Below are 25,802 nucleotides of genomic sequence, written 5' to 3' on the forward strand. Positions count from 1 at the left end.
TATGGGTACTGTGAACAGTCCAGTGAAGAATGCTCCCCACTGCACTGTAGAAAAGAAAAAGAGAAATAATTTTAAGAGGACCAAAGGCAAGAGGAATTTCCCCTCTAGACAGTAAAAAATGACTTCATCCAAGAGATGCAACATTTTACCTTTAGTGCATTTTGCCCTGTTCAGAACACAGGCTGGTGAATTTATCTGTAGTTACTTGCTTAAGTGAGTTGGAGGTCTCTGAGGGAATTGCCTTCCATCTGTCATTTCCATGTATTTTAAAAGGAAATCAATGATGGACGGACTGAGCTCTCTCTCCTCCCCGGAGACAAAGTCTTAGTTCTTTTTCTAGCATTTTGCTCTCAGGTTTTCTTGTCCAGAAGAGTTCGAGATCTTTTGGTTTTCGCTTGATTTTATAAATTTATTTCTCAAAGTTTTTTTTCTTGTTTGTTTTTAGCAATGAGATTCAAGTAGTAGCTGATACAGAACCACAATACATGAAGCAGAAGAAACTCAGAATTTTAATGGCATGTATTTATTTTATAACTTTACATTTACAACATTTTACTTTGCATACTGTTGATAAATGAATATGAGACCATTTCCATGAATTCAAAAATACTTGAAATTAGGGCGTATTGGACAATTGTATCACTTTGGCTGAAGAGTACCGAAAAGATAACTTGAATAACTGATCACAAATGTTACTTTTTGTTACAAAATGCTTTTCTTACAATCTCAGTATATTCTTCAGTTAAAATTTATCTGTGATCAGAAAGAATAACTTATAGTTTCAAATTACTAACAACAGTCAACAGTTGCTGGAATATTTATCACAAAGATAATAGACAATAAGCACTTAGCTTACAATAAGAACTATGAGTTTCTAATGCAATGTTGTCACAACTTGACTAACAGACTACATATTTACTTGTTACTGTACAATTGTAAAAACAATAGAGCACATGCATTGAGCAGAAAATAAGCATCATGTATGAAGGGCTTTCTATGTTCTAGACATCATGCTAAGTGCTTAAAAGGCATTAAGTCATTTAATCCTGCAACAACATTATTCTATTCCTTTCCATTTTTCTGATGAGGAAAGTGACTTTTAGAGAAGTTAAGCAACGTGCTTTTGTAAACACAAAGCTACAAATATATGTCAACTGTGTGAGAGACTTGTCCAACTTTTAATTGAATCAGGCTCATTTATGTTCTACTACCCACTTGACATCACAGGACACACACCGGCCAGACTTAAATGCCCAAGGGTGCTATAGCTTCCTTAATCTATGAACAGTTGAAAGGAGTTCAGATATATGCTCACATATGGCAAGAGAACCTTTCTTCCAAGGTCTGCACAAAACAAATCCATCTGGAAACAAAAGCGAACCTGTTGTGAATGCCAATGTGTTAAAATTTGGACATCAACACATTTGAGTCTACCTGCCATTTTTCAGAGTTTTTAAAAGTTCAAAATTCATTTTAAAGATGGGACTGCTGGAAAATCTCTGCAGAACTGCAGAGCACACTTTGAAAACCAGTTTCGTGGCATGGAGTGGATTAGCTTGAGTCAAAATGATGGTTGGTGTTTTGATACGGAGGAGACAGATCACTGAACTCTTCTGAGCTACAGCTTCTTTCTTTTTCAATAAGAGCAAAGCTGTACTCCTTCCGGGTTGCTGGACATGTTAAATGAGATATACATAGAACACTTGGCACACTGGAATCCCTCAATTAATTGTGGCTTCCTGTCCTCTCCTTTTTGCCTGTTGTCACCACTAAACATCTTTTCTCATCTGTTTACTAAACCTACGAACAGCCTGCACATGCCCACTCTCCACCTTGTCTGCAGACATCTGTCCTTCCTGAGGATGTCCCCCACACCATGCACCTCTTGAAGCAGGGATTAGGTTGAGTCGTCTGTGGTTTGGGGCCAGAACATAGTGCCTGAAACTGTCTATCTGTAAAGGGATGGACAAGTGTTTCCCAAGTAAGGAAAGAAAGAAATCTCCAGGCAGAGATGGTTGGACTCAGCTGGCAATGACATGTCTCCTGGCACTGGGGACGTATTTATACATAAAGTTATTTAGCTTTTCACATGTCAAGGCCAGGTCCTCAATGAGACTCTGAGGCCCCTGAGAGCATGGCTCATGCTTATAGGTTTCCGAATGTTGTACTTGAACAGTCCTCACACTGCTAGAGACTCAAAATTTGCTGATTTGAGTGAGAAAAACACCTGATGAGTCAAACCACTTTAGTTTTAAATAGATACCAAGAGTTTTTTCTTACATCAGTTTTTTTTTTAAAGATTTATTTATTTATGCATACAAGAACTGGGGTACAGGCCAGAGGTACAGGAGGCTGAGAGGATTCACCAGAGGAAGAGCGGGGAGCAGAACAGGCAGACTGACTGAAAACACTGCTGAGGGGAGCAGCGGGCGAGTCAGTTCTAGGTCTGCTGCGCCATGTGGGTAGCTCCCCGGCTGGCCAGGGATCGAACTCGTGCTGCAGAGGCTGCGGACAGCTTCATAGTGTGGTGCTTAACCCCTTGCGCCACCAGGAAGGCCCCTCACATCAGTTCTTTCTTCTACGGTATGGGTAAGCTTTGGTCTATTTGGGGGAGCTTAAGGAACTCTTTAGTATGGGTGGTTTAGATTCCCTTAGACTATTTCATATTTGGAACTTCATCTTTGTTTATGAATAAACTGTGTAGGGTCCAAGATGCTGTTTCTTAGACAGGTGAATCAAGGCCTGGAGTAAATACCTTGGTTTTCATCGTGTACATAAAAGACACAAATACTGACAAAGCCAGAGCCTGGCAAACTGGACATTCCAGGCCCACGGGCTGTGGGTTCTGCCCTGCATTGGGCTTTAGTCATCTGCCTCATTATCCCAGTGGCTGTAGCCTTCTCCCTCATCCGGTTCTTCCAGATTCTCATTTTCAAAAGAGGCCTCTTCCTCCTCCTCTTCCCGGATAACCTTCATTAACTCAAGGAAGGTGGGAGGCGGTCCCTGGTCCTTCAGCTCCCTAAGTCTGCACCAGAGGATTTCGCTAAGGCTAGCCCCAGCCATGACTTGCTCCAGGCGGACCTGATCTGCGATATTCCTAGGGATGGCCCGTTTCTCCACGGCTCTCCGCAGCAGGGTCTCTAACCGTAACACATAGGCTGAGACTTTCTCTCCTTCCTCCTGATAGGTCTTCAAGTATCTCACCTGGGAGGTCCTCCGGCTCTCCAGGCTTCCAAACACTTGCTTAAATGCCTCCAAACACTCCTCCACACTGATGGCTGGATTGTCTGCCTGCACTATATGCATAAGGTCCAGGGCAGGGCCGCGCAGGCTCTCCATCAACCACCTCTTCTTTTCTGCCTCTGCTACTGGCCACTCTTTGACTATCTCAACGGCCTGTTCCAGCCAGATTTCAAAGGGCTCCTCCTCGGGGGCGGGCACAGTGCTCCCTGAGAAAACCCTCAGTTTCCGATATCTCATGGGTAGCAGAGGCTGCGGGGCATGTGCTATTGCCTGTCCCACCAAATGGGCCAATAGCTCTGGTGACATGCAGGGCACAGTGGCTGGAGACACACCCTCATGCCCAAGGGCCCGGAACATGCTTGAAACTGTCTGACCTTCTTTTTCTAGAAAAAGATTGAGTCTTTCCAGAAATTCAGTGTCCTGATTTGGGGTCTTAAAGATCACTTTCCAGATGCCTCCCTTCCCCTGAACCTCACTGGGGATCACTGAGACATCCATTTCCTCCACCAGCTCCAATAAGACAGCATTGGCATTCTCCTGCTTCCTGAATATTTTGCCAAGCAGTCTATACCTGCCCAGAGGCTTTAAAGTCTCCTGGAGGACCTCCTGAATTTCAGCCTCATCACAGTCCACTGGGATCCCCATAACCATCAGGGATTTATGATCATCCACACTCATGACCCTGCACCAGTCCTCCAAGAGTGCCAGTGCCATTGCACGAATATTTTTACTCTTTCTAACTCTACAGGAGCCAACTAGTGTGGTGCAGATAGGCAGAGCCTTGGGGCTTAGAATATCTTGGATGAGCTTCTAATCCTGTAACCCCCCAGTGAACAGCTAGTCTTAGGTCCGGTTACTCCAAAAGCAGTCTTCTGGACCAACAACCCTTTCTTGTCCAAGGGCACAGTCAGGACTTCCTGTGTCCGCTCTAGACCTGACCCAAAGTGGGTGATTAGTGTCTCAGGTGAGGCAGCGTCACTGCCCAAGGCACTGTAGTCCAAAGGCTGCTGTTTCTCCTGCAGATGCCAGCAGCCCCAGGGCGGTGCTGACACTTCTTTCACCACCAGAGCTACTTTCACCACTGTCTGGTCACAGCTGCTTCACCTCTTTCTAGTCAGTGGGGAAACACCTTCTACTCGGGCACCCAGCACTCCTGGAGAGAAGTCTCACAGCAGAGCGGCTTTGACTCCTAGTGAAACAACCGTTAGTTTTGCCACACAGCCCTCTCCTCCCCAGGAAGCATTTGCACTCTTATTTAGGATGGAAGGGGGAGCTGCTGCCTCACATTGTATTTGTATTTGCTTTGTTTACAGTGACTTTAACTTCTCTTGGGAACCCTCCTGCAATCTGGTTCTCCCAGCCCCATATCTCATCATACCTGGTGATTAATGCTGAGCCCCAGTTGTGAGCTAGACTCAACATCTTTCCCACAAGAAGAATGAAATCAGGAGATGTGGCTAGATACCTGTTTATGTGATCCAGAATGACCCTTGAGAGTTAAGGAGTTTACTTATTCAGCTTCTAACAAGGAAGATGTCACCCAACTCCATACAATGGCGTGCCGGGGTCTCAGGTCCAGCCAAGCCAAGTTGCCCTGTTACACATAAATAATGACAGTGTATTCTTATGGCTCGGTAACACCCAAGGATGAAGCTAGTCAATGCACTCACTAAAAATAGTAAGTGCAATCTTTTAAAATTTAATCTATTAAATAATATTATCATTTCATTTCCTTGTTTTAAAAATCCAGTTAGAAATTAATCAAACATGTAGAAATAACATGAGCATAACAATACAATTTTATAAGATACTTTAATGTGACATAATAATAGAGGTACAAATAACAACATAGGTATAAATAGTTTTAAAATTTAAGAGCCAAATAAGTTAAACTTGAAATTATAAATTAATTCTCTTGTGTGACTCTGGTTGGGCTTTGCAAAAGTACAACAGGTGTTTCTTTTGCTATGAATGGTAAGCTACTAACATGAAGCTTCACAGCATTTGAACATGAATGGATCATGTGAGGGGCAAAAAAAGAGAGGAAGACTATCCGTGGAGAGCTTGTGAAAAGCTCCCAAGGTGTCCAGGAACTGTTGAGGATTGTGTGTTAAGGGGCTGTGACCATTATTCCCTAGGCCTGGACATCACTAACCAGAATGGGGTACATATGCTCCAGATGCCACACTGCAGCTGGAGCTGCAGGCGTATTTACCAAGTCTTTCTGGAATGTGCTAACGTCATGGCATGCTCCAAAGGCCCAGGAGGGCAAAATTCTGGATCATACTCTGGCCCAACAGCCCCGGGGTTCCAAGTCCAGTGATTTACTCACACCTCATTTTCCCTTCCTAAGAAATGGTGGTTCCTCCCTCTTTCCCCAATTTAATATTTTGAGGAAAAGTGAGATGTAGAAAGGCATCAACAGTCCAGAAAGAAACATGGTACTTCCTCCAAATGTAATCCCCACCTGCAATGCAGCCTTCAAATAAAAAAGATGGCAAGTGAAATGTGCTTGACACACAGTGGGCCATAATGGAAATATTTGGAATACGGAAAAAAGGTGGAAATCTTACATTTTTTTAAATCAAATAAAGATAGCTAGGTTGGAACGGAACCAGACTTTCAGTGGAAGCCTCACCCTGCCCTCACTGGTTGTTGGATCATTTTACTAGATAGTGACCTTGGGCAAAGGGCCTCCATCTCCCCAATTCTCCTTTCCTACCCTGAAAAGCGCTTCCTTCCCAGGGCTACAGTGAGTAGGATAAAGCAATCCTGGAAGCACATCGTGGGCTAAGTTTGAGTGCCTGCTTGGGTTCTGTCAACGCTTTCACTGGTTTATTTCATTCTTTATCCCTCCCACCCTCCTGTCCTGGTGTCTTCATCTTCAAACTGTGGTTGTCCACCAAATTTAAGTCCACTCATCAAACTATTTATCACAATTGGGTGCATGGGTATCTGGTATCCACATTTAATGCTTCCAGATGCAAGGGGTGACAATGGGATGGAATCCTTGGCCACACTGCACAGCATGACAGTCCTGCAGTAGAGAGCTTTTTAGCCTAAACCCACCCTGGTTACTGAGCATGCCCAGACCTCCTTCTTGAACCATCAAAAGAGGGGCATCATTTCTGCAGGATTTTGTCACTGTAGAGAGGGGCGGGGCTGTAAGCCACCGACGTGGGGATTGATACTTGGAGACTATGTGGGGAATAGGAATGAACAACGAAGGAGTATGAGAGACCATGTTACTGGCACAATAAAAATGCTCCCCTGGATGCCCACCAAGCTGGTGGCCACAACTGGACTACACGTACTTACAAACCGACCCTCACACCCCTTTCCCCTGCTTGGCCTCATACAATTCAAAGCGCTCAAACAAAGCCTCCAACCCCCCCCCCCCCCCCCCCCGCCACTATAGAAACAGCAGCATTTAGGCCACACGCATGCAGCGTCTGGCAACCTGGGAAACCCCGCGACCGTGGCGCACTGCGCCACAGGGGGCGCGGGGGTGGGGTGGGGGAGAGATGAAGCAGGGCGCATGGGGTGCGGGAAAGAGCTGGAGATACGGGGAGTGTGTGTGTGAAAGGTAACAAATCAGGACATTCCCTGGGCCCTTCTCTTTTCGGCACAGTGGCGCAGTTGCGGTGCGCGCTGCCTTCGGGCAATATAGCAGCCCCCACCTTCTCTCACTTTGTAAGTTGCAGCGCCGGGCTGGAATGTGCAGACCGCACACACTGAATGGCTCACACTCTCGCCGACCGTGGCAGACCTGCTGCGCTCTCTACACTTACCCATCCCCATTTGCTCTGCCCCTCTGCATTTCGCCCCACCCTAGTGTGCTTCCCCACAACTGTGCATGAATAAGAGCCTTCTCCTGGGAGCAGAAGGTTCCCAGCAGCCCACCAAAGGCCGTGGGTAGACTGAGGCTTTGGGGTCCCGCGCTTAGTATGGCTCCCACCTGGACTGAGCCACCCCATCCCCATCTTCAATGCCGCCCCTGCCCTCCCTCCTCCCACGAGTGTCCTGGAGCCTTCAGCGAGCTCCCCTCTCCCAATCCAACCACTCAACCTTTGAGCAGGGGGTGGGGGTGGGGAGAGAGAGGGAGCCCAAATCGCCGGAGGCCATGCCCAGGCCCACCTCCGCAATGCGGTGATGGAGCGGCGCGGGGGCCGGGCAGGTGGCGCAGAGGGGCGCCAGGGTCGAGGGCTGAGCTCTCGGCTGTCCGCGACCGCGTGCCCTGGCCCGTACTCACCCCGGCGCCGGGAGCGGTCAGCGGGCCCCGCGCTGCGCATCCATTAGCCGGTGGTCTGGCCGCTTCACTTCCGGAGCGCGCGGCTCTGGGCGGCGCGGCCCCCCCTCGCTCCCCTGCGCGGGGTTCCCCTCCCGCCGCCGCGCCCCGCCCCCGCCCCGCCCGCGCCTCCCTCCCGGCGCGGGGCCTCTGGCAGCCTCTCGCTTTGCGCTGCGGCAGCGGCCGCCCTTCCAGACCCAACTTTGCCGCTCGCCCGGGCTCGCGCGGCGGCGCCGGGGGGCGTGGGCAGGGAGGGGAGAAAGCGGGGTCAGGGGGAGGGACTGGGAGGGTGGGGAGCGCGCTCGCCAGCGCTCCTTCCTTTCTGTACACCTTGCGGTCGGCAGAGAGCGGCAGCTCGCGCTGGGCGCAGAGAGAGGGCTCCTTAGGGACTCGGAGACGGACGGACGGACCGACAGCGAGGACCCTCCCCGAGCCCCCGCGCCATGGCTGAGAGGAAGCAATCCGGGAAGGCTGCAGAGGACGAAGAGGTCCCTGCCTTTTTTAAAAACCTGGGCTCAGGCAGCCCCAAGCCCCGGCAGAAATTCTGTGGCATGTTCTGCCCGGTGGAAGGGTCCTCGGAGAATAAGACCATCGACTTCGACTCGTTGTCGGTGGGCCGGGGCTCCGGGCAGGTGGTGGCTCAGCAGCGGGACGTCGCCCACTTGGGCCCCGACCCGCAGGCGCCGTACTCCCGGCAGGGCCGGCGTGCTGGTGGGGAGCCATCTGTTGAATCGGGCCGAAAGGTGGAGATCCGGCGGGCCTCAGGCAAGGAAGCCCTGCAGAACATCTACGACCAGGTTGGTATGGGGACAGTGGTGGCTGAGACCTAGGACCCGGCTCCGGGGTCGCTCCTCCCCTCGCTGCCTTTCCAGATCGAGGATCCCAGCGTGTCCACCGTCCTGCCCCCCCTCGAATATTGCCTCTCCTCGTCTGCACCCGCACCCCGCCCTACCCACCCCTTCTCCGTGTAGGGTGCGGAGAGGCTCGGGCTGGGCGGTGGGCGGTGGGCGGCTCTGCACCCACAAAGACTGCCCGCGTCTCCTGGGCCTGGGAGGTGGGGGCTGAGGAGAAAGGATGGGCCGATGTCCGGCTGGGGGGCGCACGGTGGGTGGCGGTGGGCCGCAGATCCATTCTTCTCAAAGCCTCCCGGGCGGTTTCCGATTGCAGCTGTGCCTGGTGCCCCACCCTTTTTTGATGCAGCTCGGAGCGCTCGGTGGAGGCTTCGCATGGAAGCCCGCGGGCTCCCCGGGGCTCGGGAGGGGCTGGGGTTCCGACGGCAGCTGCCGGCCGCGCCCTGCGCGCTCGTGGACCTCACCTCTAGCGCGCTTCGCGCTCGGGCCCCAAGCTCAGAGGCCAGCACCATGGTCAGCGCCTCCCGGACTGCCGGGGAGAGTCTTCCCGACCTGGACTCCTGTTCGCAGCTTGAGAAGAACCGGGGAGGCGGTGGAGTCACCGGAGGAACCCAGAAGCTTCTAAATAGCCCATGTGGAGAACAAAGTTCCGCTAAGTATCTCAGCAAGGGCTGCCCAGAGCGCTCCCCCCCGCCGCAATTTGGGAAGTGGATTATATTCAAAGGATTAAAAAATGAAAGAAAAGGGGGAAAACCCTCACGTTTTGAATAGGTTGTCAAAGATAGAGTAGACCTCCTCCTTATACTGCTTTCAGGTGGAAGCAAAAAGGCCAATTTAGTAAACCTTGATTTTAGACAATGTCATCCTTGGCAAATATGAACAGCATGCATTTTCAGTGTAATAGTTTCCTCACACCACGTTTTTTCTTTATCAGGGTGACCTTCATTTCTGGGCAATTCCCCCCCCCCCACAAGCTTAATTTCTCAACTGATAATTACAATGTGAAATGTTTTAAGAAGTGTTTGCTCTTTCTCTCCCAAACCCATTCATGAAGATGGGAAATCAATGACTGATTATTTATTGAATTTCTTTTGTGTGCTTGCCTTGTGAGGGAGAGGGGAGGGGAGCTAGACAAAGTTCAAGGTGATTTCTTTTAAAGAGGCTTCTAGAGTAGTTGACTGTGGTCTGCACATCTCCACTGAGTGATTCCAGTGGCATTTATTTGGCATTCAGGTTGTGTGCATACAGTGAAAGCATCACCCAAACATGTACCTCTTTCCTGACATAGCTTAGTTTCTAGCCTTTGACTTTTATATGACCAGTGCTAGGAAAGATAATCCATGGCCATAAATTCCCAAAGCTGGGGCAACTGATCACTTAATTCACTTCTCTTTCTCCACCCCACTTTTTTTTTTTTTCAATAGGGGAATAGTGTTTAATAACTATATTACACTATGAGTTAACCAGATGTACCTCACCCACACAACTCACTTTTATTCCAGGTGATCAGACAATTGAAGTAAAAATTTCTAATCATCTAATCATGTAATTTATAGTGAAAACTGAGTGAGTGTGAATACTTCCTTATGGCAGCACATTGGGTGGCAACCAAAACCCAATAGCATCTTTGCTGTGTGGATTGTGCAGGTAACCTCATCTTCAGCAAGTTGTGCAGGTAATTCTGCTGTTCTAAAGGGAGCAGAAAAATTCCTCGAGAGTGAGAAAGAGATCATTTTAAGAAATGGCAGGTCAGGGGCCAGAAATTGGAGTGGCCACCCCTAAAATGATAGTAGTGAGTCAAAACTCATGTTTGAAAAACAAAGTTTCACTGGGTTGAACTCTTTTTTTTTTTTTTTGGTCCAATTAGTAACTTAGATGTTTGATCATCATACTTAATTTTTTGAACACTTCCCAAGTTTAATAGAGATTCTAAATTGTAAAACTAAGGCTCATGGAAGGAAAAATTTCACGAGACAATACCCATCAAAGTTCCAGGCAGTTTTTGTTCCTGCTAACCCATATTTACTTCAGTTGTCTGGTTATTAGTAATTAAGAGTGATTCTGGCTTGGCCTTTCTGCAGCCCTTCCTTAATTTTCATTTTAATCTTGCTTTATCACATGAGGGTTGTTCCTCTTGGACTTTTTTTTTTCATTAATAAGAACATTTACCAGGATTAGTGCATATAGTGTTTGAGTATTTCATGTCTCACAGAAGACAGAAAAGGCATTTTGGGTGTGCATGAGTGTTTATGTGTATCAATGGCAATTTCCAAAAGCACAGTTGAGCCCACCATTTTGACTGAATTGAGTAACCATTGCTTAATTTTTAGCTAATGAGTGGAAGATTGCCAGCATCTCAATGCTTCCTGTTGAAAGTCCTGTCACATTGGGTGGTGGGAGAGTAGAAGGGAGTGTGTCTAGGGGCCCTTGACCTATGCCCTGCCTCTTCCCCTGAATCTGTATTTATAGGTATAGCTCTCTCTTGGTATCTGAGAGGGATTGCCTAGAGGACCCTTCAGATACCAAAATACTGAAGAGCGGCACTGGTGGTCTGATTCTTACTAGTACCCAGGGGTGCCTTATCCTCCTCCACTCTTCCTAGGAATTTCTTCCATTGCACCCCAAATGTGGTATAGCCAGAGCCAGCTGTTCCACCAGGGAAACTGGATCATGAGCATCCCTTCCAAAAGGGCTTCCAGGTCCTTCTCCCAGCAGCAAACAACCAGGTGGCAGGAGAGTGCTAGAATAGCAGGGGAGTGACTGTCCACTTCTCCAGGGTAGGTGCCAGTGAATGCTGTTCAACTTGACAAAACCACCATATCTGTAATATGCTTTCTGATAACCTTTTCTGTCCTGTGTCCCCATCCCCTATCCCCATGTTGCTTTTCCCCCAGCCTTGGGTGCCCGCTGCCTCTGCTGTTCGCTTACTGTTGTTCCCTATCCTTACCCCATCCTGATGGTGATGGCCCTTATAGATTTCTCCCTCCAAAGGCAATGGGTTCTGAAGTTAATTTCTTCCCCTTTGTCCTCCCTGTGCCCATTCAAAACCTCTTCCTTGGGTTAATCTCAGATACAGAGGAACCCCCAATGGTTGAAGTCATTTATCCCTTATATGAATGACTGATACACAAATTGTCCCTAGAGATATTTGTTTTATAATAGACTAGACTGTTCAACAAAATGAATGTCCAGTTAGCAGGATATGTGGTAGAGATTTGGCTGGAAGCCTAGAATAAGGGTATTAATTTAACTTTAGAGGCCACATTGTTTCAAAAGAGGAGACTTAGGGCCTCCCTGGTGGTGCAGCGGTTGAGCGCTGGGTTGCGAAGCTGCCTGCAGCCTCTGCAGCACCGGTTCGATCCCCGGCTGCTCCCCGGCCACTGGAGGAGGGTCCCACATGGCGCGCAGACCTCTCCTGCCGCCCGCTGCTCCCCTCAGCAGTGTACTTCGGTCCTTCTGCCTGCTCTGCTCCCCGCTCTGGCTCTGGTGAATTCTCTCACCCTCCCGCGCTTCTGACTGTACCCAGTGCTTGTATAAATAAATAAATAAATCTTAAAAAAAAAAAGGAGACATAAATATGAACACTTGTGTGTTCAGGATTCCAAAGTCCCTATGACCCATCTGAGTTCAAAGGGCAGGGGAGGGAAACTATAGTCATCATAATTATTAGTTGTTATTAATTTCCTAAATGTATATTAAACTAATTATATAATTAGTTAAATTTTAAAAATTTAAATTGTGATAAAATACACATAACATGAAATTAACCACTTCAAACATTTAAAAACATATGGTTTAGTAGTGTAAATGTATTTATGCTGTCATCAACCAATTTCCAGAACGTTTTCTTCTTGCAAAACTGAAACTCTCACTTCACTGAACAATTCTACATCCCTTTTGCCCTCCGGCCTCCGCCCTCCCCTTCCTGGCAACCACCATTCTCCTTTCTATCTCTGACTTTGACTACTTACACGATACCTCTTAAGTAGAATTGTGCATTGTTTGTGTCTTTGTGACTGATTTATTTCATTTGGCATAGATTCATCCACGTCATAACGTGTCAGAAGCTCCTTCCTTTTTAAGGCTGAATATTATTCCTAAAATTAGTTAAATTATTTATTTATTTATTTATTTATCTATTTGTTTGTTTGTTTGTTTGTTTTGTTTATACATGCACTGGGTACAGTCAGAAGCGTGGGAGGGTGAGAGAATTCACCAGAGCCAGAGCGGGGAGCAGAGCAGGCAGAAGGACCGAAGTACACTGCTGAGGGGAGCAGCGGGCGGCAGGAGAGGTCTGCGCGCCATGTGGGACCCTCCTCTGGTGGCCGGGGAGCAGCCGGGGATCGAACCAGTGCTGCAGAGGCTGCGGGCAGCTTCACAACCCAGCGCTCAACCGCTGCGCCACCGGGGAGGCCCTTAACAAATTATTGATGATTGAAAAAATTACTATACAATTTATAGATCTGCAATGAATTAATTGTGGGGGGAAGCAAGAAAGTTTGCATTTGGGATGGAATTGACTCCCTGAGCCTGGGGCTGAAGGCGTGAGGAGAAGAAAACTCCCCACTCGCTACAAAATTTCTACAACATTTTGCCTTGCAGCTCAGGATAGAGAGGATAACTTCTGTCATCGAACCTCCAGTGACATCTGGCCATGACCTCTTGAATGTTGCTTAGTCTACAAAGTGGGCAACTTGGCTCTGCTCTCAGGCCAGGTACTCTTACAGGTCTGGGGCCAGAATCTCTCTCTACTTTCTTGAGAAAGAGATGTGATGTCAGAATTTTCATGGATTCAAATGTATAATACCATGGAATTTCAGAGCTTGATTTCTGATCTAGGCATTATTTCTTTTTTATTCCATAAGGGCACTGAGACTTAATGATATTTACTGACCTATCCCAAGTTCTTGCTATTAAGTATGTAAACTGATTCAGTCCCATATTTTCCAGTACACCATTCTGTTACTCACTTCCACTATCAGAGATATTTAGTGAAATTAAATGCACAATTTAGTTTTTCAGGCAAAAAATTTCACACATCATTAAAAATTAGATACTCTGCAGAATACACCCTGTGCTAAATGCTTTATATATGTGCTCAGGTAACTATTGAGTAGGTACTACTGCTATCCTTATTTTTCAAAAGATATATTGGAAAGTAAAAGAAACTTGCAAAGCAACTTGCTAATTAAAAGTCAGAAGCTGGATTTGAAATCAGGTTTATGAGACCAAATAGTCTGTTAATTGCTATGATGAACTGGATTATTTTCCCTATTTAATTACTCTTTTCTCATTTTAACTCCAAAGAATTTCTGGAATTTAATTCCAAAAAAGTTCTGGGTGCCTACCTTTTTTTTTTTTGTAAACTTCGAACCCCATTTTTAAAAGGGACTCTTGGTCTGTCTTTATCAATGTGCCCAAAACTGTTGATATTCAAATTGTCCATCTTGGGTTTTTTTTTGCAAACACAAGAACTGTCTTCAAATATCACTGGGACAGAGGCCAAATCTGACAATATGAATGACAAGCTTTTCTAAGATTAGAGCAATGTGATGACAATATGATTTTTCCACTTGATGTAAATCATGAACTACAATCAAACTAATGAGGCAGCTGTCAACAAAAGCCTCTGCCTGCGGGCTCCTGAGTTTGCTTAGTGGCAGCTCATGGTCAGAGCTGGGAGCATGGCCCAGGAGCTGCACACAAATATAGCCTTGAAGGGGAAGCATTTGAAGGTGGTTTGGAGTTTGTTTCTGAGATATTGGACAGTGTGTCTGGGCTGGTCCCAGCAGCTCTCTGGTGGAAAGAGCTCTGCGCCAGGAGGCATTGGAAGCCCAGTGGCATCCAGGCTCTGTCCTCTGGCTGTGCTGCCTGCTCAGAACTTACCCTGGGGTTGTCCTCCGGCTGGGCTAGGAATTGCTAAGGCTTTTTCTCCCATTTGCACTAAAGACTCAGAAGGAAAACTCTGCTGCCCCTGAATGTTCTTTTCTTTTTAATTGAGGTAAAAGTCACATAACAGAACATTGCCATTTGAAAGTATACGGTGCAGTGGCTTTTAGTGCACCCACAGTAATCTGCAGCTACCCCAATTGTCTAATTCCAGAACGTTTACATCACTCACAAAAGAAACCTGAATCTATTAAGCAGTCACTTCCCATGAATCTACTTTCTGTCTCCTTGCACTTGCTTATTCTGGACATTTCACATAAAAGGAATCACACAATACGTGGCCTTTGGTGTCTGTCTCCTTTCACTTAGCATGGCACGTGCCACGCCCATCACTTTGTAGCACAAGTCAGTCCTTCATCCTTTTTAGCACTGTAGGTAATTGTCTATTGCTTGTAAACGTATTTTTTTCCCCACTCATCCATCGATGGAAATTTGGGTTGTTTTCACTTTTGGCTACTGTAATAATGCTATTCATATTCTTTTGTAAGGTTTTTTTTTTTAAAAAAATATATGTCCCCGGGCCTCCCTGGTGGCGCAGTGGTTGAGCGCTGGGTTGCGAAGCTGCCCGCGGCCTCTGCAGCGCCGGTTCGATCCCCGGCTGCTCCCCGGCCACCGGAGGAGGGTCCCACATGGCGCGCAGACCTCTCCTGCCGCCCGCTGCTCCCCTCAGCAGTGTACTTTCTCAGCAGTGTACTTTGGTCCTTCTGCCTGCTCTGCTCCCCGCTCTGGCTCTGGTGAATTCTCTCACCCTCCCGCGCTTCTGACTATACCCAGTGCTTATATAAATAAATAAATAAATCTTAAAAAAAAAAAATATATGTCCTGGTACTCTTGAATATATGCTGATGAATGGATTTGCATGGTCATATTGTGATTCTATGGTTGGCTTTTCCAGGAACTGCTAAACTGTTTCCCACAATAACTGCACCTTTATGCGTTCCCTGCCTCCAGCAACATGCAGGCTTCCAGTTCGTGCACATCTCTGCCCCTCCCCTTTTTTGTTATTGCCATTCTAATGTCAAGTGGCATCTCATTGTGATTTTGATTGGCATTTCCCTAATAGCTAGTGATGTTGACCATCTTTTCTTGTGCTTTTTGGTCATTTGTATAGTGAAGAAATGTCTGTTTAAATCCTTTGCCCACTTTAAAAAATTGAGTTTGTCTTTTTGCTGTTAAGTTGTAGGAACTTTTTATATGCTCTGTATACAAGCCCCTTATTGGATATAAGATTTGTATTTCTCCCATTTTGGGGGGTTGTCTTCATTTTCTTGACAGTGTCCTTTGATGCACAAAAGTTTTTCTTTTTGATGAGGTATAATTTATCTAAGTTTTCCTTTGTTGCTTGTAACTTTAATGTTTTATCATCTTTGGATAGTCTCAAAACTGCTGGATCAACTGAAACCTAGCAAGGAAGTTGCAGGGTCTCATTTTCTAGTATCTTATTCATGTAACTGAATTCTGTTTTATGGGAGCTTTGAAATTAATTTAGAATAGCATTTGCAATTGCTTAGTGTCCTTGAGTGTTTTGTGTACACTTGAGATCTTTCTCATGATCCTATTTATATAAAGAAATTGTGTGTGTGTGTGTGTGTGTGTGTGAAGTTGAGAATTTGTCATACAAAACAGTGATTTAGTGATTTGAGAGTGACAGGGAGGGTGTTGGAGAGCACAGTGACTAAAAATTTAGTTCGGAAAAATAAAATTTGAGAAACTAATTTAATTCCATTTTTGTACCATTTTTTAGAACTACCATGACATAAGTACCATGTTTGTTATAGATAACACTGATAAACTAGTATTTTTTTTTTTTTTTTTTTTTTGGGACCCTCGCCAGCGGCCAGGGAACAAGCCGGTGCTGCAGAGACCCGGGGCAGCTTCGCAACGCAGCGCTCAACCGCTGCGCCACCGGGGAGGCCCTAAACTAGTATTTTTAAAGAAAGAAATCACTGATAATGTTATTATCTAGAAATTACCGCTGAAAGCAGTAATTTCTCTGTCTCACCAGAGACAGAGTGGGGAACAGAACAGGCAGATCTACTGAAATACACTGCTGAGCGGAGCAGCAGGTGAGACAGAAGAGGTCTGCTGCGCCATGTGGGTCAACTCCCTGGCTGGGGCACTGAACTCATGTTGCAGTAGCTGCTGATAGCTTTGTAGTGCTAAAGCTTAACCCCTTGCACCACCAGGGAGGCCCTGGTAGATCTATTTTTAATGTTTTGGGAAACCTTCAGACTGTCTGCCATAGAGGCCTGACTAGTCTGCATTTTCACCAACAGTGTAGGAGGGTTCCTTTTTCTCCACACACTCGCCAACACCTGTTGTTTTGGTCTTTTTGATACTTGCCATTGCCACTAGTGGGAGACGGTATCTCATTGTGGTTTTGATTTACATTTCCCTGATAATAAGTGATGAGTATTTTTTTTTACAGTGCCTGCTGGCCATGTGTATGTATTCTTTGGATTAGTCCCCATTTAGCTCTTCTGCCCATTTTTTGATTGGGTTGTTTTCTTGTTGAGTTGTACAAATTCTTTGTAGATTTTGAATATCAGCCCTTTTTCAGGTGTTTAGTATGCAGATATCTTGTCCTTTTTGGTAAGGTGTCATTTTGTTTTAATGGCAGTTTCTTTCACTGTATAGAAGCCTTTTTATACAGTCCCATTTACTTATTTTTGGTTTTGTTTCCCTTCCCTCTGAAGATGTCACTGAAGTCAATGTTGTGGAGAGTTTTGCCTGTGTTTTCATCTATGTAATACATGATTTCAAGCCTTACATCCATGTCTTGGAGCCTTTTTCAATTAATTTTTGTGTACGGTGTGAAATAGTGTCTAGTTTCATTCATTGTTTTGCATATGGCTGTCCAACACCATTTATTGAACAGAATTTCCTTTCTCCATCATACATTTTTTTACTTCTTTGCCATAAATTAACTTTCCTGTGGAGTATTAGTTTATTTCCAGGCTCAAATTTTATTCCATTGATCTGTGTATCTATTATTATTCCTAAACCATATTCTTTTGATTACTGTTGCTTTGGAGGATACTTTGAAGCCTAGGAGACTAATCCTGTTCTTTTTTTAAATCACAATTACTTTGGCTCATAGGGGTCTTTTGTGGCTCAATACAAATTTCAATAATGTTCTATTTCCTTGAGAAAATCTATTGAATCTCTGATAGGGATTGCGTTCAATCTGTATATTGCATTGGGTAAGATGGTCATTGTTAACAATGTTAATTCTTCTAATCCATGAACATGAGCAATGTCTTTTCATTTCCTGTGTCTTAGTTCTTTCAACATTGTCTTATAGTCTTCATTGTATAGTTTTCAGTTCCTTTATTAATTCCCAGATTTTTAATTTTTTTATGCAATTGTAAATGGGATTATTTTAATGATTTTCTTCTCTTCTAGTTCGTTGTTTGCCTATAGAACAACAGACTTTTTTTTTTTAAGATTTATTTATTTATTTATTTATGCAAGCACTGGGTACAGTTAGAAGTGCGGGAAGGTGAGAGAATTCACCAGAGCCAGAGTGGAGAGCAGAGCAGGCAGAAGGACCGAGGTACACTGCTGAGGGGAGCAGTGGGCACTGCAGGAGAGGTCTGCGCGCCATGTGGGACCCTCGTCAGGCAGCCGGGGATCGAACCAGCGCTGCAGAGGCTGCAGGCAGCTTCACAGTCCAGCGCTCAACCACTGCGCCACCGGGGAGGCCCGAACAACAGACCTTTTGTGTATTGATTTTTTAAAGGAATTATTCCTTTCTTGTAAGATTGTTATTTATTTTATTTTGAATAGAAGAACTGAGGTAGAGGCCAGAGGTGCAGGGGGTGAGAAGATTCATCAGAGAGAGAATGGGGAGCACAACAGGCAGACTGACTGAAATACACTGCTGAGGGGAGCAGCGGGAGAGACAGGAGAGGTCTGCTGCACCATGTGTGTTAGCTCCCTGGCCAGGAATTGAACTCAGGCCATTCTGGTGGATGGTAGCTGTAGTAGCGCTGAGACTTAACCCCTAGGCCACCAAGGAGGGCCTGTAAATTGATTTTGTAGCCTGTCACCTCTCTGTACAGAATTACTGTTCCAAATAATTTTTAATGGAATGTTTAGGGTTAATATTATATATAATCATATATATATATTATCATGTTGTCATGTTTACTTCTTCCTTTACCGTTGGCTTCCTTTTATATATTTCTCTTGCTGAATTGCTGTAGCATAGACTTCCAGTACTATGCTGAATAGTTGAATAGTAATAGTGAGCATGGCCGTCCTTGTCTTAAACTTGACCTTGACGAAAAGCTTTCAGTTTTTCTGATACTTTCAACTTGGGTGACAAAGTGGAGTGGGTAGAGCATCTTTTCAAATATTTATATTTATAGTGTTTCTTTTGTGAACTTTCTGTTTATAACCTTTACCCATAGTGGTATTTCTTTTTCTCTTTGGTTTGTAAAAGTTGTTTATGTATTTTGGACTCTACAGCTCACTCATCACCCTACTCCAATGTGGCTTCCATCTCTAAACAAAACTTGTCAAGGTCATGGTACATTCTCTATAGTTGAATTCAATGGGTCCTTTCCGGTCATTACTTTACTCCATAATCCATTAGATTATGACCAGGTGTGCTGTGGTGGATTTTGGGGATCCTGGAACTGATAAAGGAAAAATATGTCCACTAGATGGCAGTAATACACAGTTGGCATTCTTTGGGCAATCCTTTGACAGGTTGTCTGAGAGGGGAAGTCCTCAGCAGGAGACCTTTCCCAGCAGAGGTGTGAGCTTCCACCCCAAGGGCAGGAGGTCAGAGCTGGAGAGTAGAGTCCCCTGGGTGGTGTTTGAAGCTTATTTGTGTAGGTGGTGTTGCACACAGTGGGGTGTCGCCAGGTCAGAAAGCTCCAAAGGGCGGTAGCAGCTTGGCATCTTTTTTAACCACAAGTTTTGTTTTATTTATGGTTAGCAGATGTTGGGAACAGTTTTGTGGAATATGCAAAGCAGGCAGACTCTACTTGGCTAAAAACATGCTTATTTGGACTATATTTAAAACAATAGGATGTGTAAAGTTTGAGTTGGTGCTTAGATGATGTCATCCAATCCATGGTTTTAAATACTTACACTGACTTCAACTATGTATCTCCAACTCAGACTTATCCACTTGCCTACTCTACATTTTCACTTTTATGTGTAGCAGGCACCTTCAAATGAACATATCCAAACACAACTTTTGATTTTCCCTAAATATGTTCATCTCCAGACCTCCCCTGATCATTATCCCACTTATAAGATTGTGTGAGTTAAAAATCACAGGACACATCCATGGTGTCTCCCCGCCCCTCACCCTTTATATCCGCCCGATCAGTAATTCTATAGATTCATCTCTGCAATGCACCTCAAACCCATGGATTCCGCTCCGCTCATTTCTACTCTTACAAGCAGTCCCAGCCATCATCGTTTTCACCTGCATCACAGTCATCACCTCCTAATTGGCACCACTGAACAACTCTTGTACAACTCTAACCCAATTATCCCACATCAACTAAGAGATGCTTTAAACATGCAAATTAGATTGTGTCACTGTTTTACCTAAACCAGGTCAGACTTTGAAGTTTTAGTTTCCCAAAGACTGTCAGTGGTTCAACTCTTGTCAGTCTCTCCAGCTCCATCATGCTCTAGTCACCCAAGGTCTTTTCCTTAAACTTGGCAATCTCTTTCTCATCGTTGAGTCTTTGTAATTTTTTTTAAGATTTCATTTATTTTTTAGTAAACAACTGGGGTGCAGGCCAGAGGTGTGTGTGTGTCGGGGGTGAGAGGATTCACCAGAGACAGAATGGGGAGCAGAACAGGCAGATCTACTGAAATACACTGCTATGGGGAGCAGCAGACAGACAGCTCCCTGGCTGGGCATCAGGGATTGAACTCAGGCCACAGTGGCTGGCGATAGCTTGATAGCGCTGAGACTTTAACTCCTGCGCCACCAGGGATGCCCTCCGTTGCATATTCTTGACTCTCTTGTAAAATATGAGTTGGTCTTGTATTTCTGGGCTCTAGATTTGTTCCATAGGTCAATGTGCTTGCTTTCATGTCCATATCTTACCGTGCCGATTACTATGATTTGAAATGCAGCTTGAAATCAGGAAGTGTAATGGCCCCTGTTTGTTTTCTTTCTCAAAATTGCTTTGACTTTTTGGAGTTCATTGTCTATTCTTACAAAATTTAAGATTGTTTTTCTATTTCTGTGAAAAATGCATTTGAATTTTCGTCAGCTATATTGAATCTGTAGATTGCTTTCTTAGTATGGACATTTTAACAAGATTAAGTCTTCTGATCCATGCGTGAGTTTTCTTCAGTGTCTTTCATTAAAGTCTCAGAGAGTTAAAAAATAATTGAGCTATAATTGACATATAGCATTATATCAGTTTCATGTATACAGAATGATATGATATTTCTATATATTGTGAAATGATCACCACAATAAATCTAGTTAATATCTATCCCTACACACAGATACAGCATTTTTTCCTTGTGATGAGTGAGGACTTTTAAGTTTACTCTCTTAGGTACTTTCAAATACACAATGCAATACTTATCATGCTGTACATTACATCCCACAACTTATTTATTTTATAGCAGGAAGTTGTACTTTTTTTTTAATATATATATATTTATTTATTTATACAAGCACTGGGTACAGTCAGAAGCGCGGGAGGGTGAGAGAATTCACCAGAGCCAGAGCGGGGAGCAGAGCAGGCAGAAGGACCGAAGTACACTGCTGAGGGGAGCAGTGGGCGCCAGGAGAGGTCTGCGCGCCATGTGGGACCCTCCTCTGGTGGCCGGGGAGCGGCCGGGGATCGAACCGGCCCCGCAGAGGCTGCGGGCAGCTTTGCAAGCCAGCGCTCAACCGCTGCGCCACCGGGAGGCCCGGGAAGTTGTATTTTTGATCCCTTTCACCCATTTTGCCCACCTTCCAACCCCCACCTCTAGCAAACAATAGTATGTTCACTTTATCTATGAGTTCAGACTTTTTGTTTTCTCATGTTTTAGATTTCACATATAAGTGACTTATTTCATTTGGTCAAATGCCTTTAATTCATGTTGTCACACATGGCAAGATTTCCTTCTGTTTCACAACTAATATTATGTGTGTGTCTGTGTCACATTTTCTGTAATTGTCTACCCACTGACAAACACTTACATGCCTTCCATGACTTGGCTATTGTAAATAATTTTTGCAGTGAACACAGAGGTGCAAGTATATTTTCAAGTGAGTGTTTTCATTTCCTTTGGATAAATACCCAGGAGCGGAATGACTTGATCACATGATTGATCTATCTTTAATATTCTGAGGAACCTCCATACTGTTTTCCATGTGGCTGCGCCAATTTACATTCTGCCAACAGGGCACAATGTCTTCCTTTCTTCTGCAACATGTGCTATTTCTCGTCGTTTCGGTAGTAGTCATTCTAACAGGTCATAGTCATGGTGAAATCTACAATGTATTTTATTTACACTTATAACACCTCTCAGGTTCACAAGCCACATTTCTAGTGACCAGTATCCACATGAGGTCGGTGGAATCTGCGCTGGAGGACACAGCCTTAGAGTGCCTCCCTCTTGCTTCTGCATCCCCTCTATCACAAGGTGGTGTCAGAGGAGTTAGCTACACCTTCAGAACTAAGCAACATCATTCAAATCCTGGCCCATCCATTTCCCTTTGCATGATTTATGCAGTTACTTAACATTTCCACTTCCTGTCTTAGTTTTCTTATCTACTAACATGTGGATAGTCCCTATCTTAGAGTGTTGAAATGCAGAAGTAGTGCCTCTATAGGATATCTACATCAAGGTTAACTATTAGTCTTTATTTGATGATGTTGGTTTTCTTCCCCTAGATTATAAACCTCTTGGTGGTAAAAGGCCTGTCTCCTTCAATGTGTGCCGGGTGCCTGGGACACAGATGTGCTCGGTATTGTTGGATGAATTGAGTGGATATTTGGGCACTGGGGCCAGGTTCCCCATACAGAAGATGCAATTTTTTAAAAAGATTTATTTATTTATGTACACAAGAACTGGGGTACAGGGCAGAGGTTTGGAGGGGTGAGAGGATTCACCAGAGAGAGAGCGGGAAACAGAACAGGCAGACTGACTGAAACACACTGCTGAGGGAAGCAGTGGGTGAGTCAGGAGACGTTTGCTGCGCCATGTGGGTTGCTCCCTGGTCGGCCAGGGATCGAACTCGTGCTGCAGAGGCTGTGGATTGCTTCATAGTGCGGTGCTTAAACCCTTGCGCCACCAGGGAGGCCCTAGGAGGTGATTTTCAAGGTTAGCCTTCAAGAAGGAGTAAAGCCTTTGCTTATCAAGATAAGGGAATCAGTTTTTGAGCAAGCAGAAAGAAAGGAATAAACAATGGTGTGGAGATGGGGAAACATGTGGTCAGGAATAAGGTGGTAATTTTGAGAGGAGGGAGAAAAAACAGCGCCACTAGGAAACGAAGCTGCAGAGTACACAGGAGTCAGGCTGTGGCGGGCCTGGGGAAGCCTGCTAGATATTTCAGTTTTATTATATAGTTTGTGAGGGGAAGGTGCTAAGGGTACCAATCCCTTCCCCACCTTATACCCTCCCTCCCCATCCTGATTATTTAAATGGCATGGCTTTGGGGGGGGGGGGTTTGTTTTTTTTTTTTTTTTTTCTTATGTGGGCTTTCCCCAACTTTTACTATTAGAATTTTTTGCTGACTTTGTGGAATTTAGAAGCTTTTCTTCTTCTGTTCTGGAATGGTTTAAATAACATTTGGTTTGCCTGTTCTTTGAAGTTATATGGTGGAACTCTCCCGAAGGATTGTCAACAGGAATGTCACAATTAGATGCCTGGTTTTAAAAAGACTATGCTGGCAGCAGGATGAAGCATTTTTTTTTTTAATAGAGGCATGTTTTATTTATTTATTTATTTATTTGTTTTGTTTATACAAGCACTGGGTACAGTCAGAAGCGCAGGAGGGTGAGAGAATTCACCAGAGCCAGAGCGGGGAGCAGAACAGGCAGAAGGACTGAAGTACACTGCTGAGGGGAGCAGTGGGTGGCAGGAGAGGTCTGCGTGCCATGTGGGACCCTCCTCCGGTGGCCGGGGAGCAGCCGGGGATCGAACCGGCGCCGCAGAGGCCGCGGGCAGCCTAGCAACCCAGCGCTCAACCGCTGCGCCACCGGGGAGGCCCAGGATGAAGCATTTTTTACATATAGGTAGAGTCTGGTGGCAAAATGGCCCAAATAGACTCCAAAGCAGTTGCCAGAGGAGCAGGCCCAGTAGCTGTGAGAGTGGTCATGAGGTAGAGAGGCTCTGGGTGTGGGGCTGGCGGAGCTGGGGATGAATTAATTGTTCATTCTGGGCCTCAGTGTAATGAATCTACCAGATCTGGAACGTATAAGAAACACAGAGATAATCTCTATTCCATAGCTTTCCTCAGAGTAACCCGGAGGATGAGTGAACGTACACTGCCTTTCTTTTTAAGCAGTTGCTAATAAATGAATGTTTTATATTAATTCAACTCAAAAAAGTCACCATAGTGGGGAGGGGGCAGAAGGTGCAGGAGGTCAACAGTGGCAAAGGCAGAATGAAAGGAAGCCTGAACAGAGGCCAGTGATCAGCTGTTAGGTGGTGGGTCTCTGTCATCAGTCCTGGTGGAGGGTGGTGGCAGCAGTTATGTGTGGTGGGTGTGGGGAGTTTTGGAGGGGAATGATGGCATGGGGGGGGCCTCATTTTAGGGAAGGTGGGTGGTTTTCTGGGGGAGGCAGACACAGCCAGGCCCCTTGTGCATTGTTAGTTCATTTGTTTTTGGTAAGATGGGAGCCCTGATCACATTTCTAGACAGAGAGGATAGCCCTTGTGGGAGCGAGGGCTGATGGCGAGGGGGACTGTGTTTCCCTCAGCCCCCTTGCTGAGGGAAGGAGGGTTGGCTCCATGCAGAGGGTGTGTGGTTGTTTGAGGGTGAACAGAGCTTTCTCTTGCTGCTAGGAGGAGTGTGAACCCAGCTGGGGTTGAAGGTGAAGAGAGTGTGCTTGAGTGAGTTTCTATTTAGTGAGCTCATTTTTTAAGAGGAAGGGAGGGTGTCTTCCAAGTGGAGCCAGTGTGGGCTTCAGAAGAGGGGCGAGTTTTGGTGAAAGCATTTTCCTATTGAGATATAGAACAGAGACCATAAATTCTACCCCTCTGATGTGTACAACTCAGTGGTTTTATATATTATTTATTTATTTATTTTATTTATTTAATAGAGGCATGCTTTATTATTTATTTATTTATTTGTTTTTTTGTTTATACATGCACTGGGTACAGTCAGAAGCGCGGGAGGGTGAGAGAATTCACCAGAGCCAGAGCGGGGAGCAGAGCAGGCAGAAGGACCGAAGTACACTGCTGAGGGGAGCAGCGGGCGGCAGGAGAGGTCTGCGCGCCATGCGGGACCCTCCTCTGGTGGCCGGGGAGCAGCCGGGGATCGAACCAGTGCTGCAGAGGCTGCGGGCAGCTTCGCAACCCAGCGCTCAACCGCTGCGCCACCGGGGAGGCCCTCAGTGGTTTTATATTGATGGCTGTGCAACCATCACCAATATTGGTAATGACGCCCATGAGCATGGTTGTAAAATGTTTTCAGAATGTGTGGTTAGAAAAAGTCCTAAGTTGCAGATGGAGAAAGGCTGGTACAAGAACAGAGGCTGAAAAAGGGAGGTGCTGCCCCACAGGGCTGGGAGTGACTGAGGGAGGGACTCACAATGGTATGAAAAAACAAGGACTTAATTAAGATGAATGAAAAGCAAGTTCAGCGAGAATGAGTAGGAGAGAGAAATGGAGTTAGAAGAAGTTGGGCGGAAGGGGAAGTCCATGTTTTCCAAATATTCAGGGAATGTAATGGGAATGGGCTGTTAGGGAGATTGGCATTGATCTTAGGACTGGCAGCAACAATACTGATGATTAGTATTAGTAACAACTAGGTGTTGGTTAGCATGCTGTGCCATTTATGTGGACTATTTCATTTAATCTTTACAAAAATCCAAAAATAAAAGGGGACTCTAGAGTCAGCTCCCTGGTGTTGGCGGTTGTCACTGCTTGCTTACCAGCTGCCTGACCTTGGACAAAGGTACCCATTCTGTGTGGGGTGGCCAGTTTTAGCAAATAAAAATATTTTTTTTTATTTTAATTTTTATATCTTTAATCTTGAAGGGAATGTTTTTGTTTGTTTTTTACTTTGTTTAGAGTAAATAAAAATGACCAAAATGGGTCTTTCTCTGGCACCCAGAAAGCCATATTCTGAATCATGAAAATTGTCTTTACCTGAGGAATTTTATTCAAGATGGCCTTCAAGGGAGTCAGAGGTATAGTCAGCTTCCTGAATGGCAGTAGTGCAGGACTTTATAAAGGGCTAAGGATTGAGAGGGAAGTGCAGGGTTTCGAATTTCCAGGTGGGAGGAGGCCTCTGGCGGTATAGGTGACAGGAGTTAAGT

At 45.4% G+C, this 25,802-nt stretch overlaps 2 protein-coding genes across 2 annotated transcripts in view; one reads left to right on the forward strand and one right to left on the reverse strand.

Annotated features, from left to right (window-relative positions):
* Nucleotides 1-518: 518 nt before the first annotated feature.
* On the reverse strand, nucleotides 519-7,570 carry PNMA2 (PNMA family member 2). The gene is made up of 3 exons (XM_037497030.2): nucleotides 7,496-7,570; nucleotides 4,709-4,837; nucleotides 519-4,432 (listed from the first exon to the last, which is right to left on the reverse strand). Exon 3 carries the CDS (start codon nucleotides 3,955-3,957, stop codon nucleotides 2,863-2,865), a length of 1,095 nt encoding a protein of 364 aa, XP_037352927.1. The 5' UTR covers nucleotides 3,958-4,432; nucleotides 4,709-4,837; nucleotides 7,496-7,570; the 3' UTR covers nucleotides 519-2,862.
* A 389-nt stretch (nucleotides 7,571-7,959) lies between these two features.
* The window catches only part of DPYSL2 (dihydropyrimidinase like 2), a 104,581-nt gene continuing 86,738 nt past the window's right edge, over nucleotides 7,960-25,802 (forward strand). The window contains exon 1 of the mRNA XM_037497372.2: nucleotides 7,960-8,328. Coding sequence (XP_037353269.1) covers nucleotides 7,975-8,328 — 354 coding nt within the window. The 5' untranslated portion in view covers nucleotides 7,960-7,974. The remainder of the gene's footprint in view (nucleotides 8,329-25,802) is intronic.

This window comes from Talpa occidentalis, unplaced genomic scaffold (assembly GCF_014898055.3).
Source record: "Talpa occidentalis isolate TD23 unplaced genomic scaffold, MPIMG_talOcc4v2.1 talOcc4.8, whole genome shotgun sequence".
In the NCBI taxonomy this organism is placed as follows: domain Eukaryota; kingdom Metazoa; phylum Chordata; class Mammalia; order Eulipotyphla; family Talpidae; genus Talpa; species Talpa occidentalis.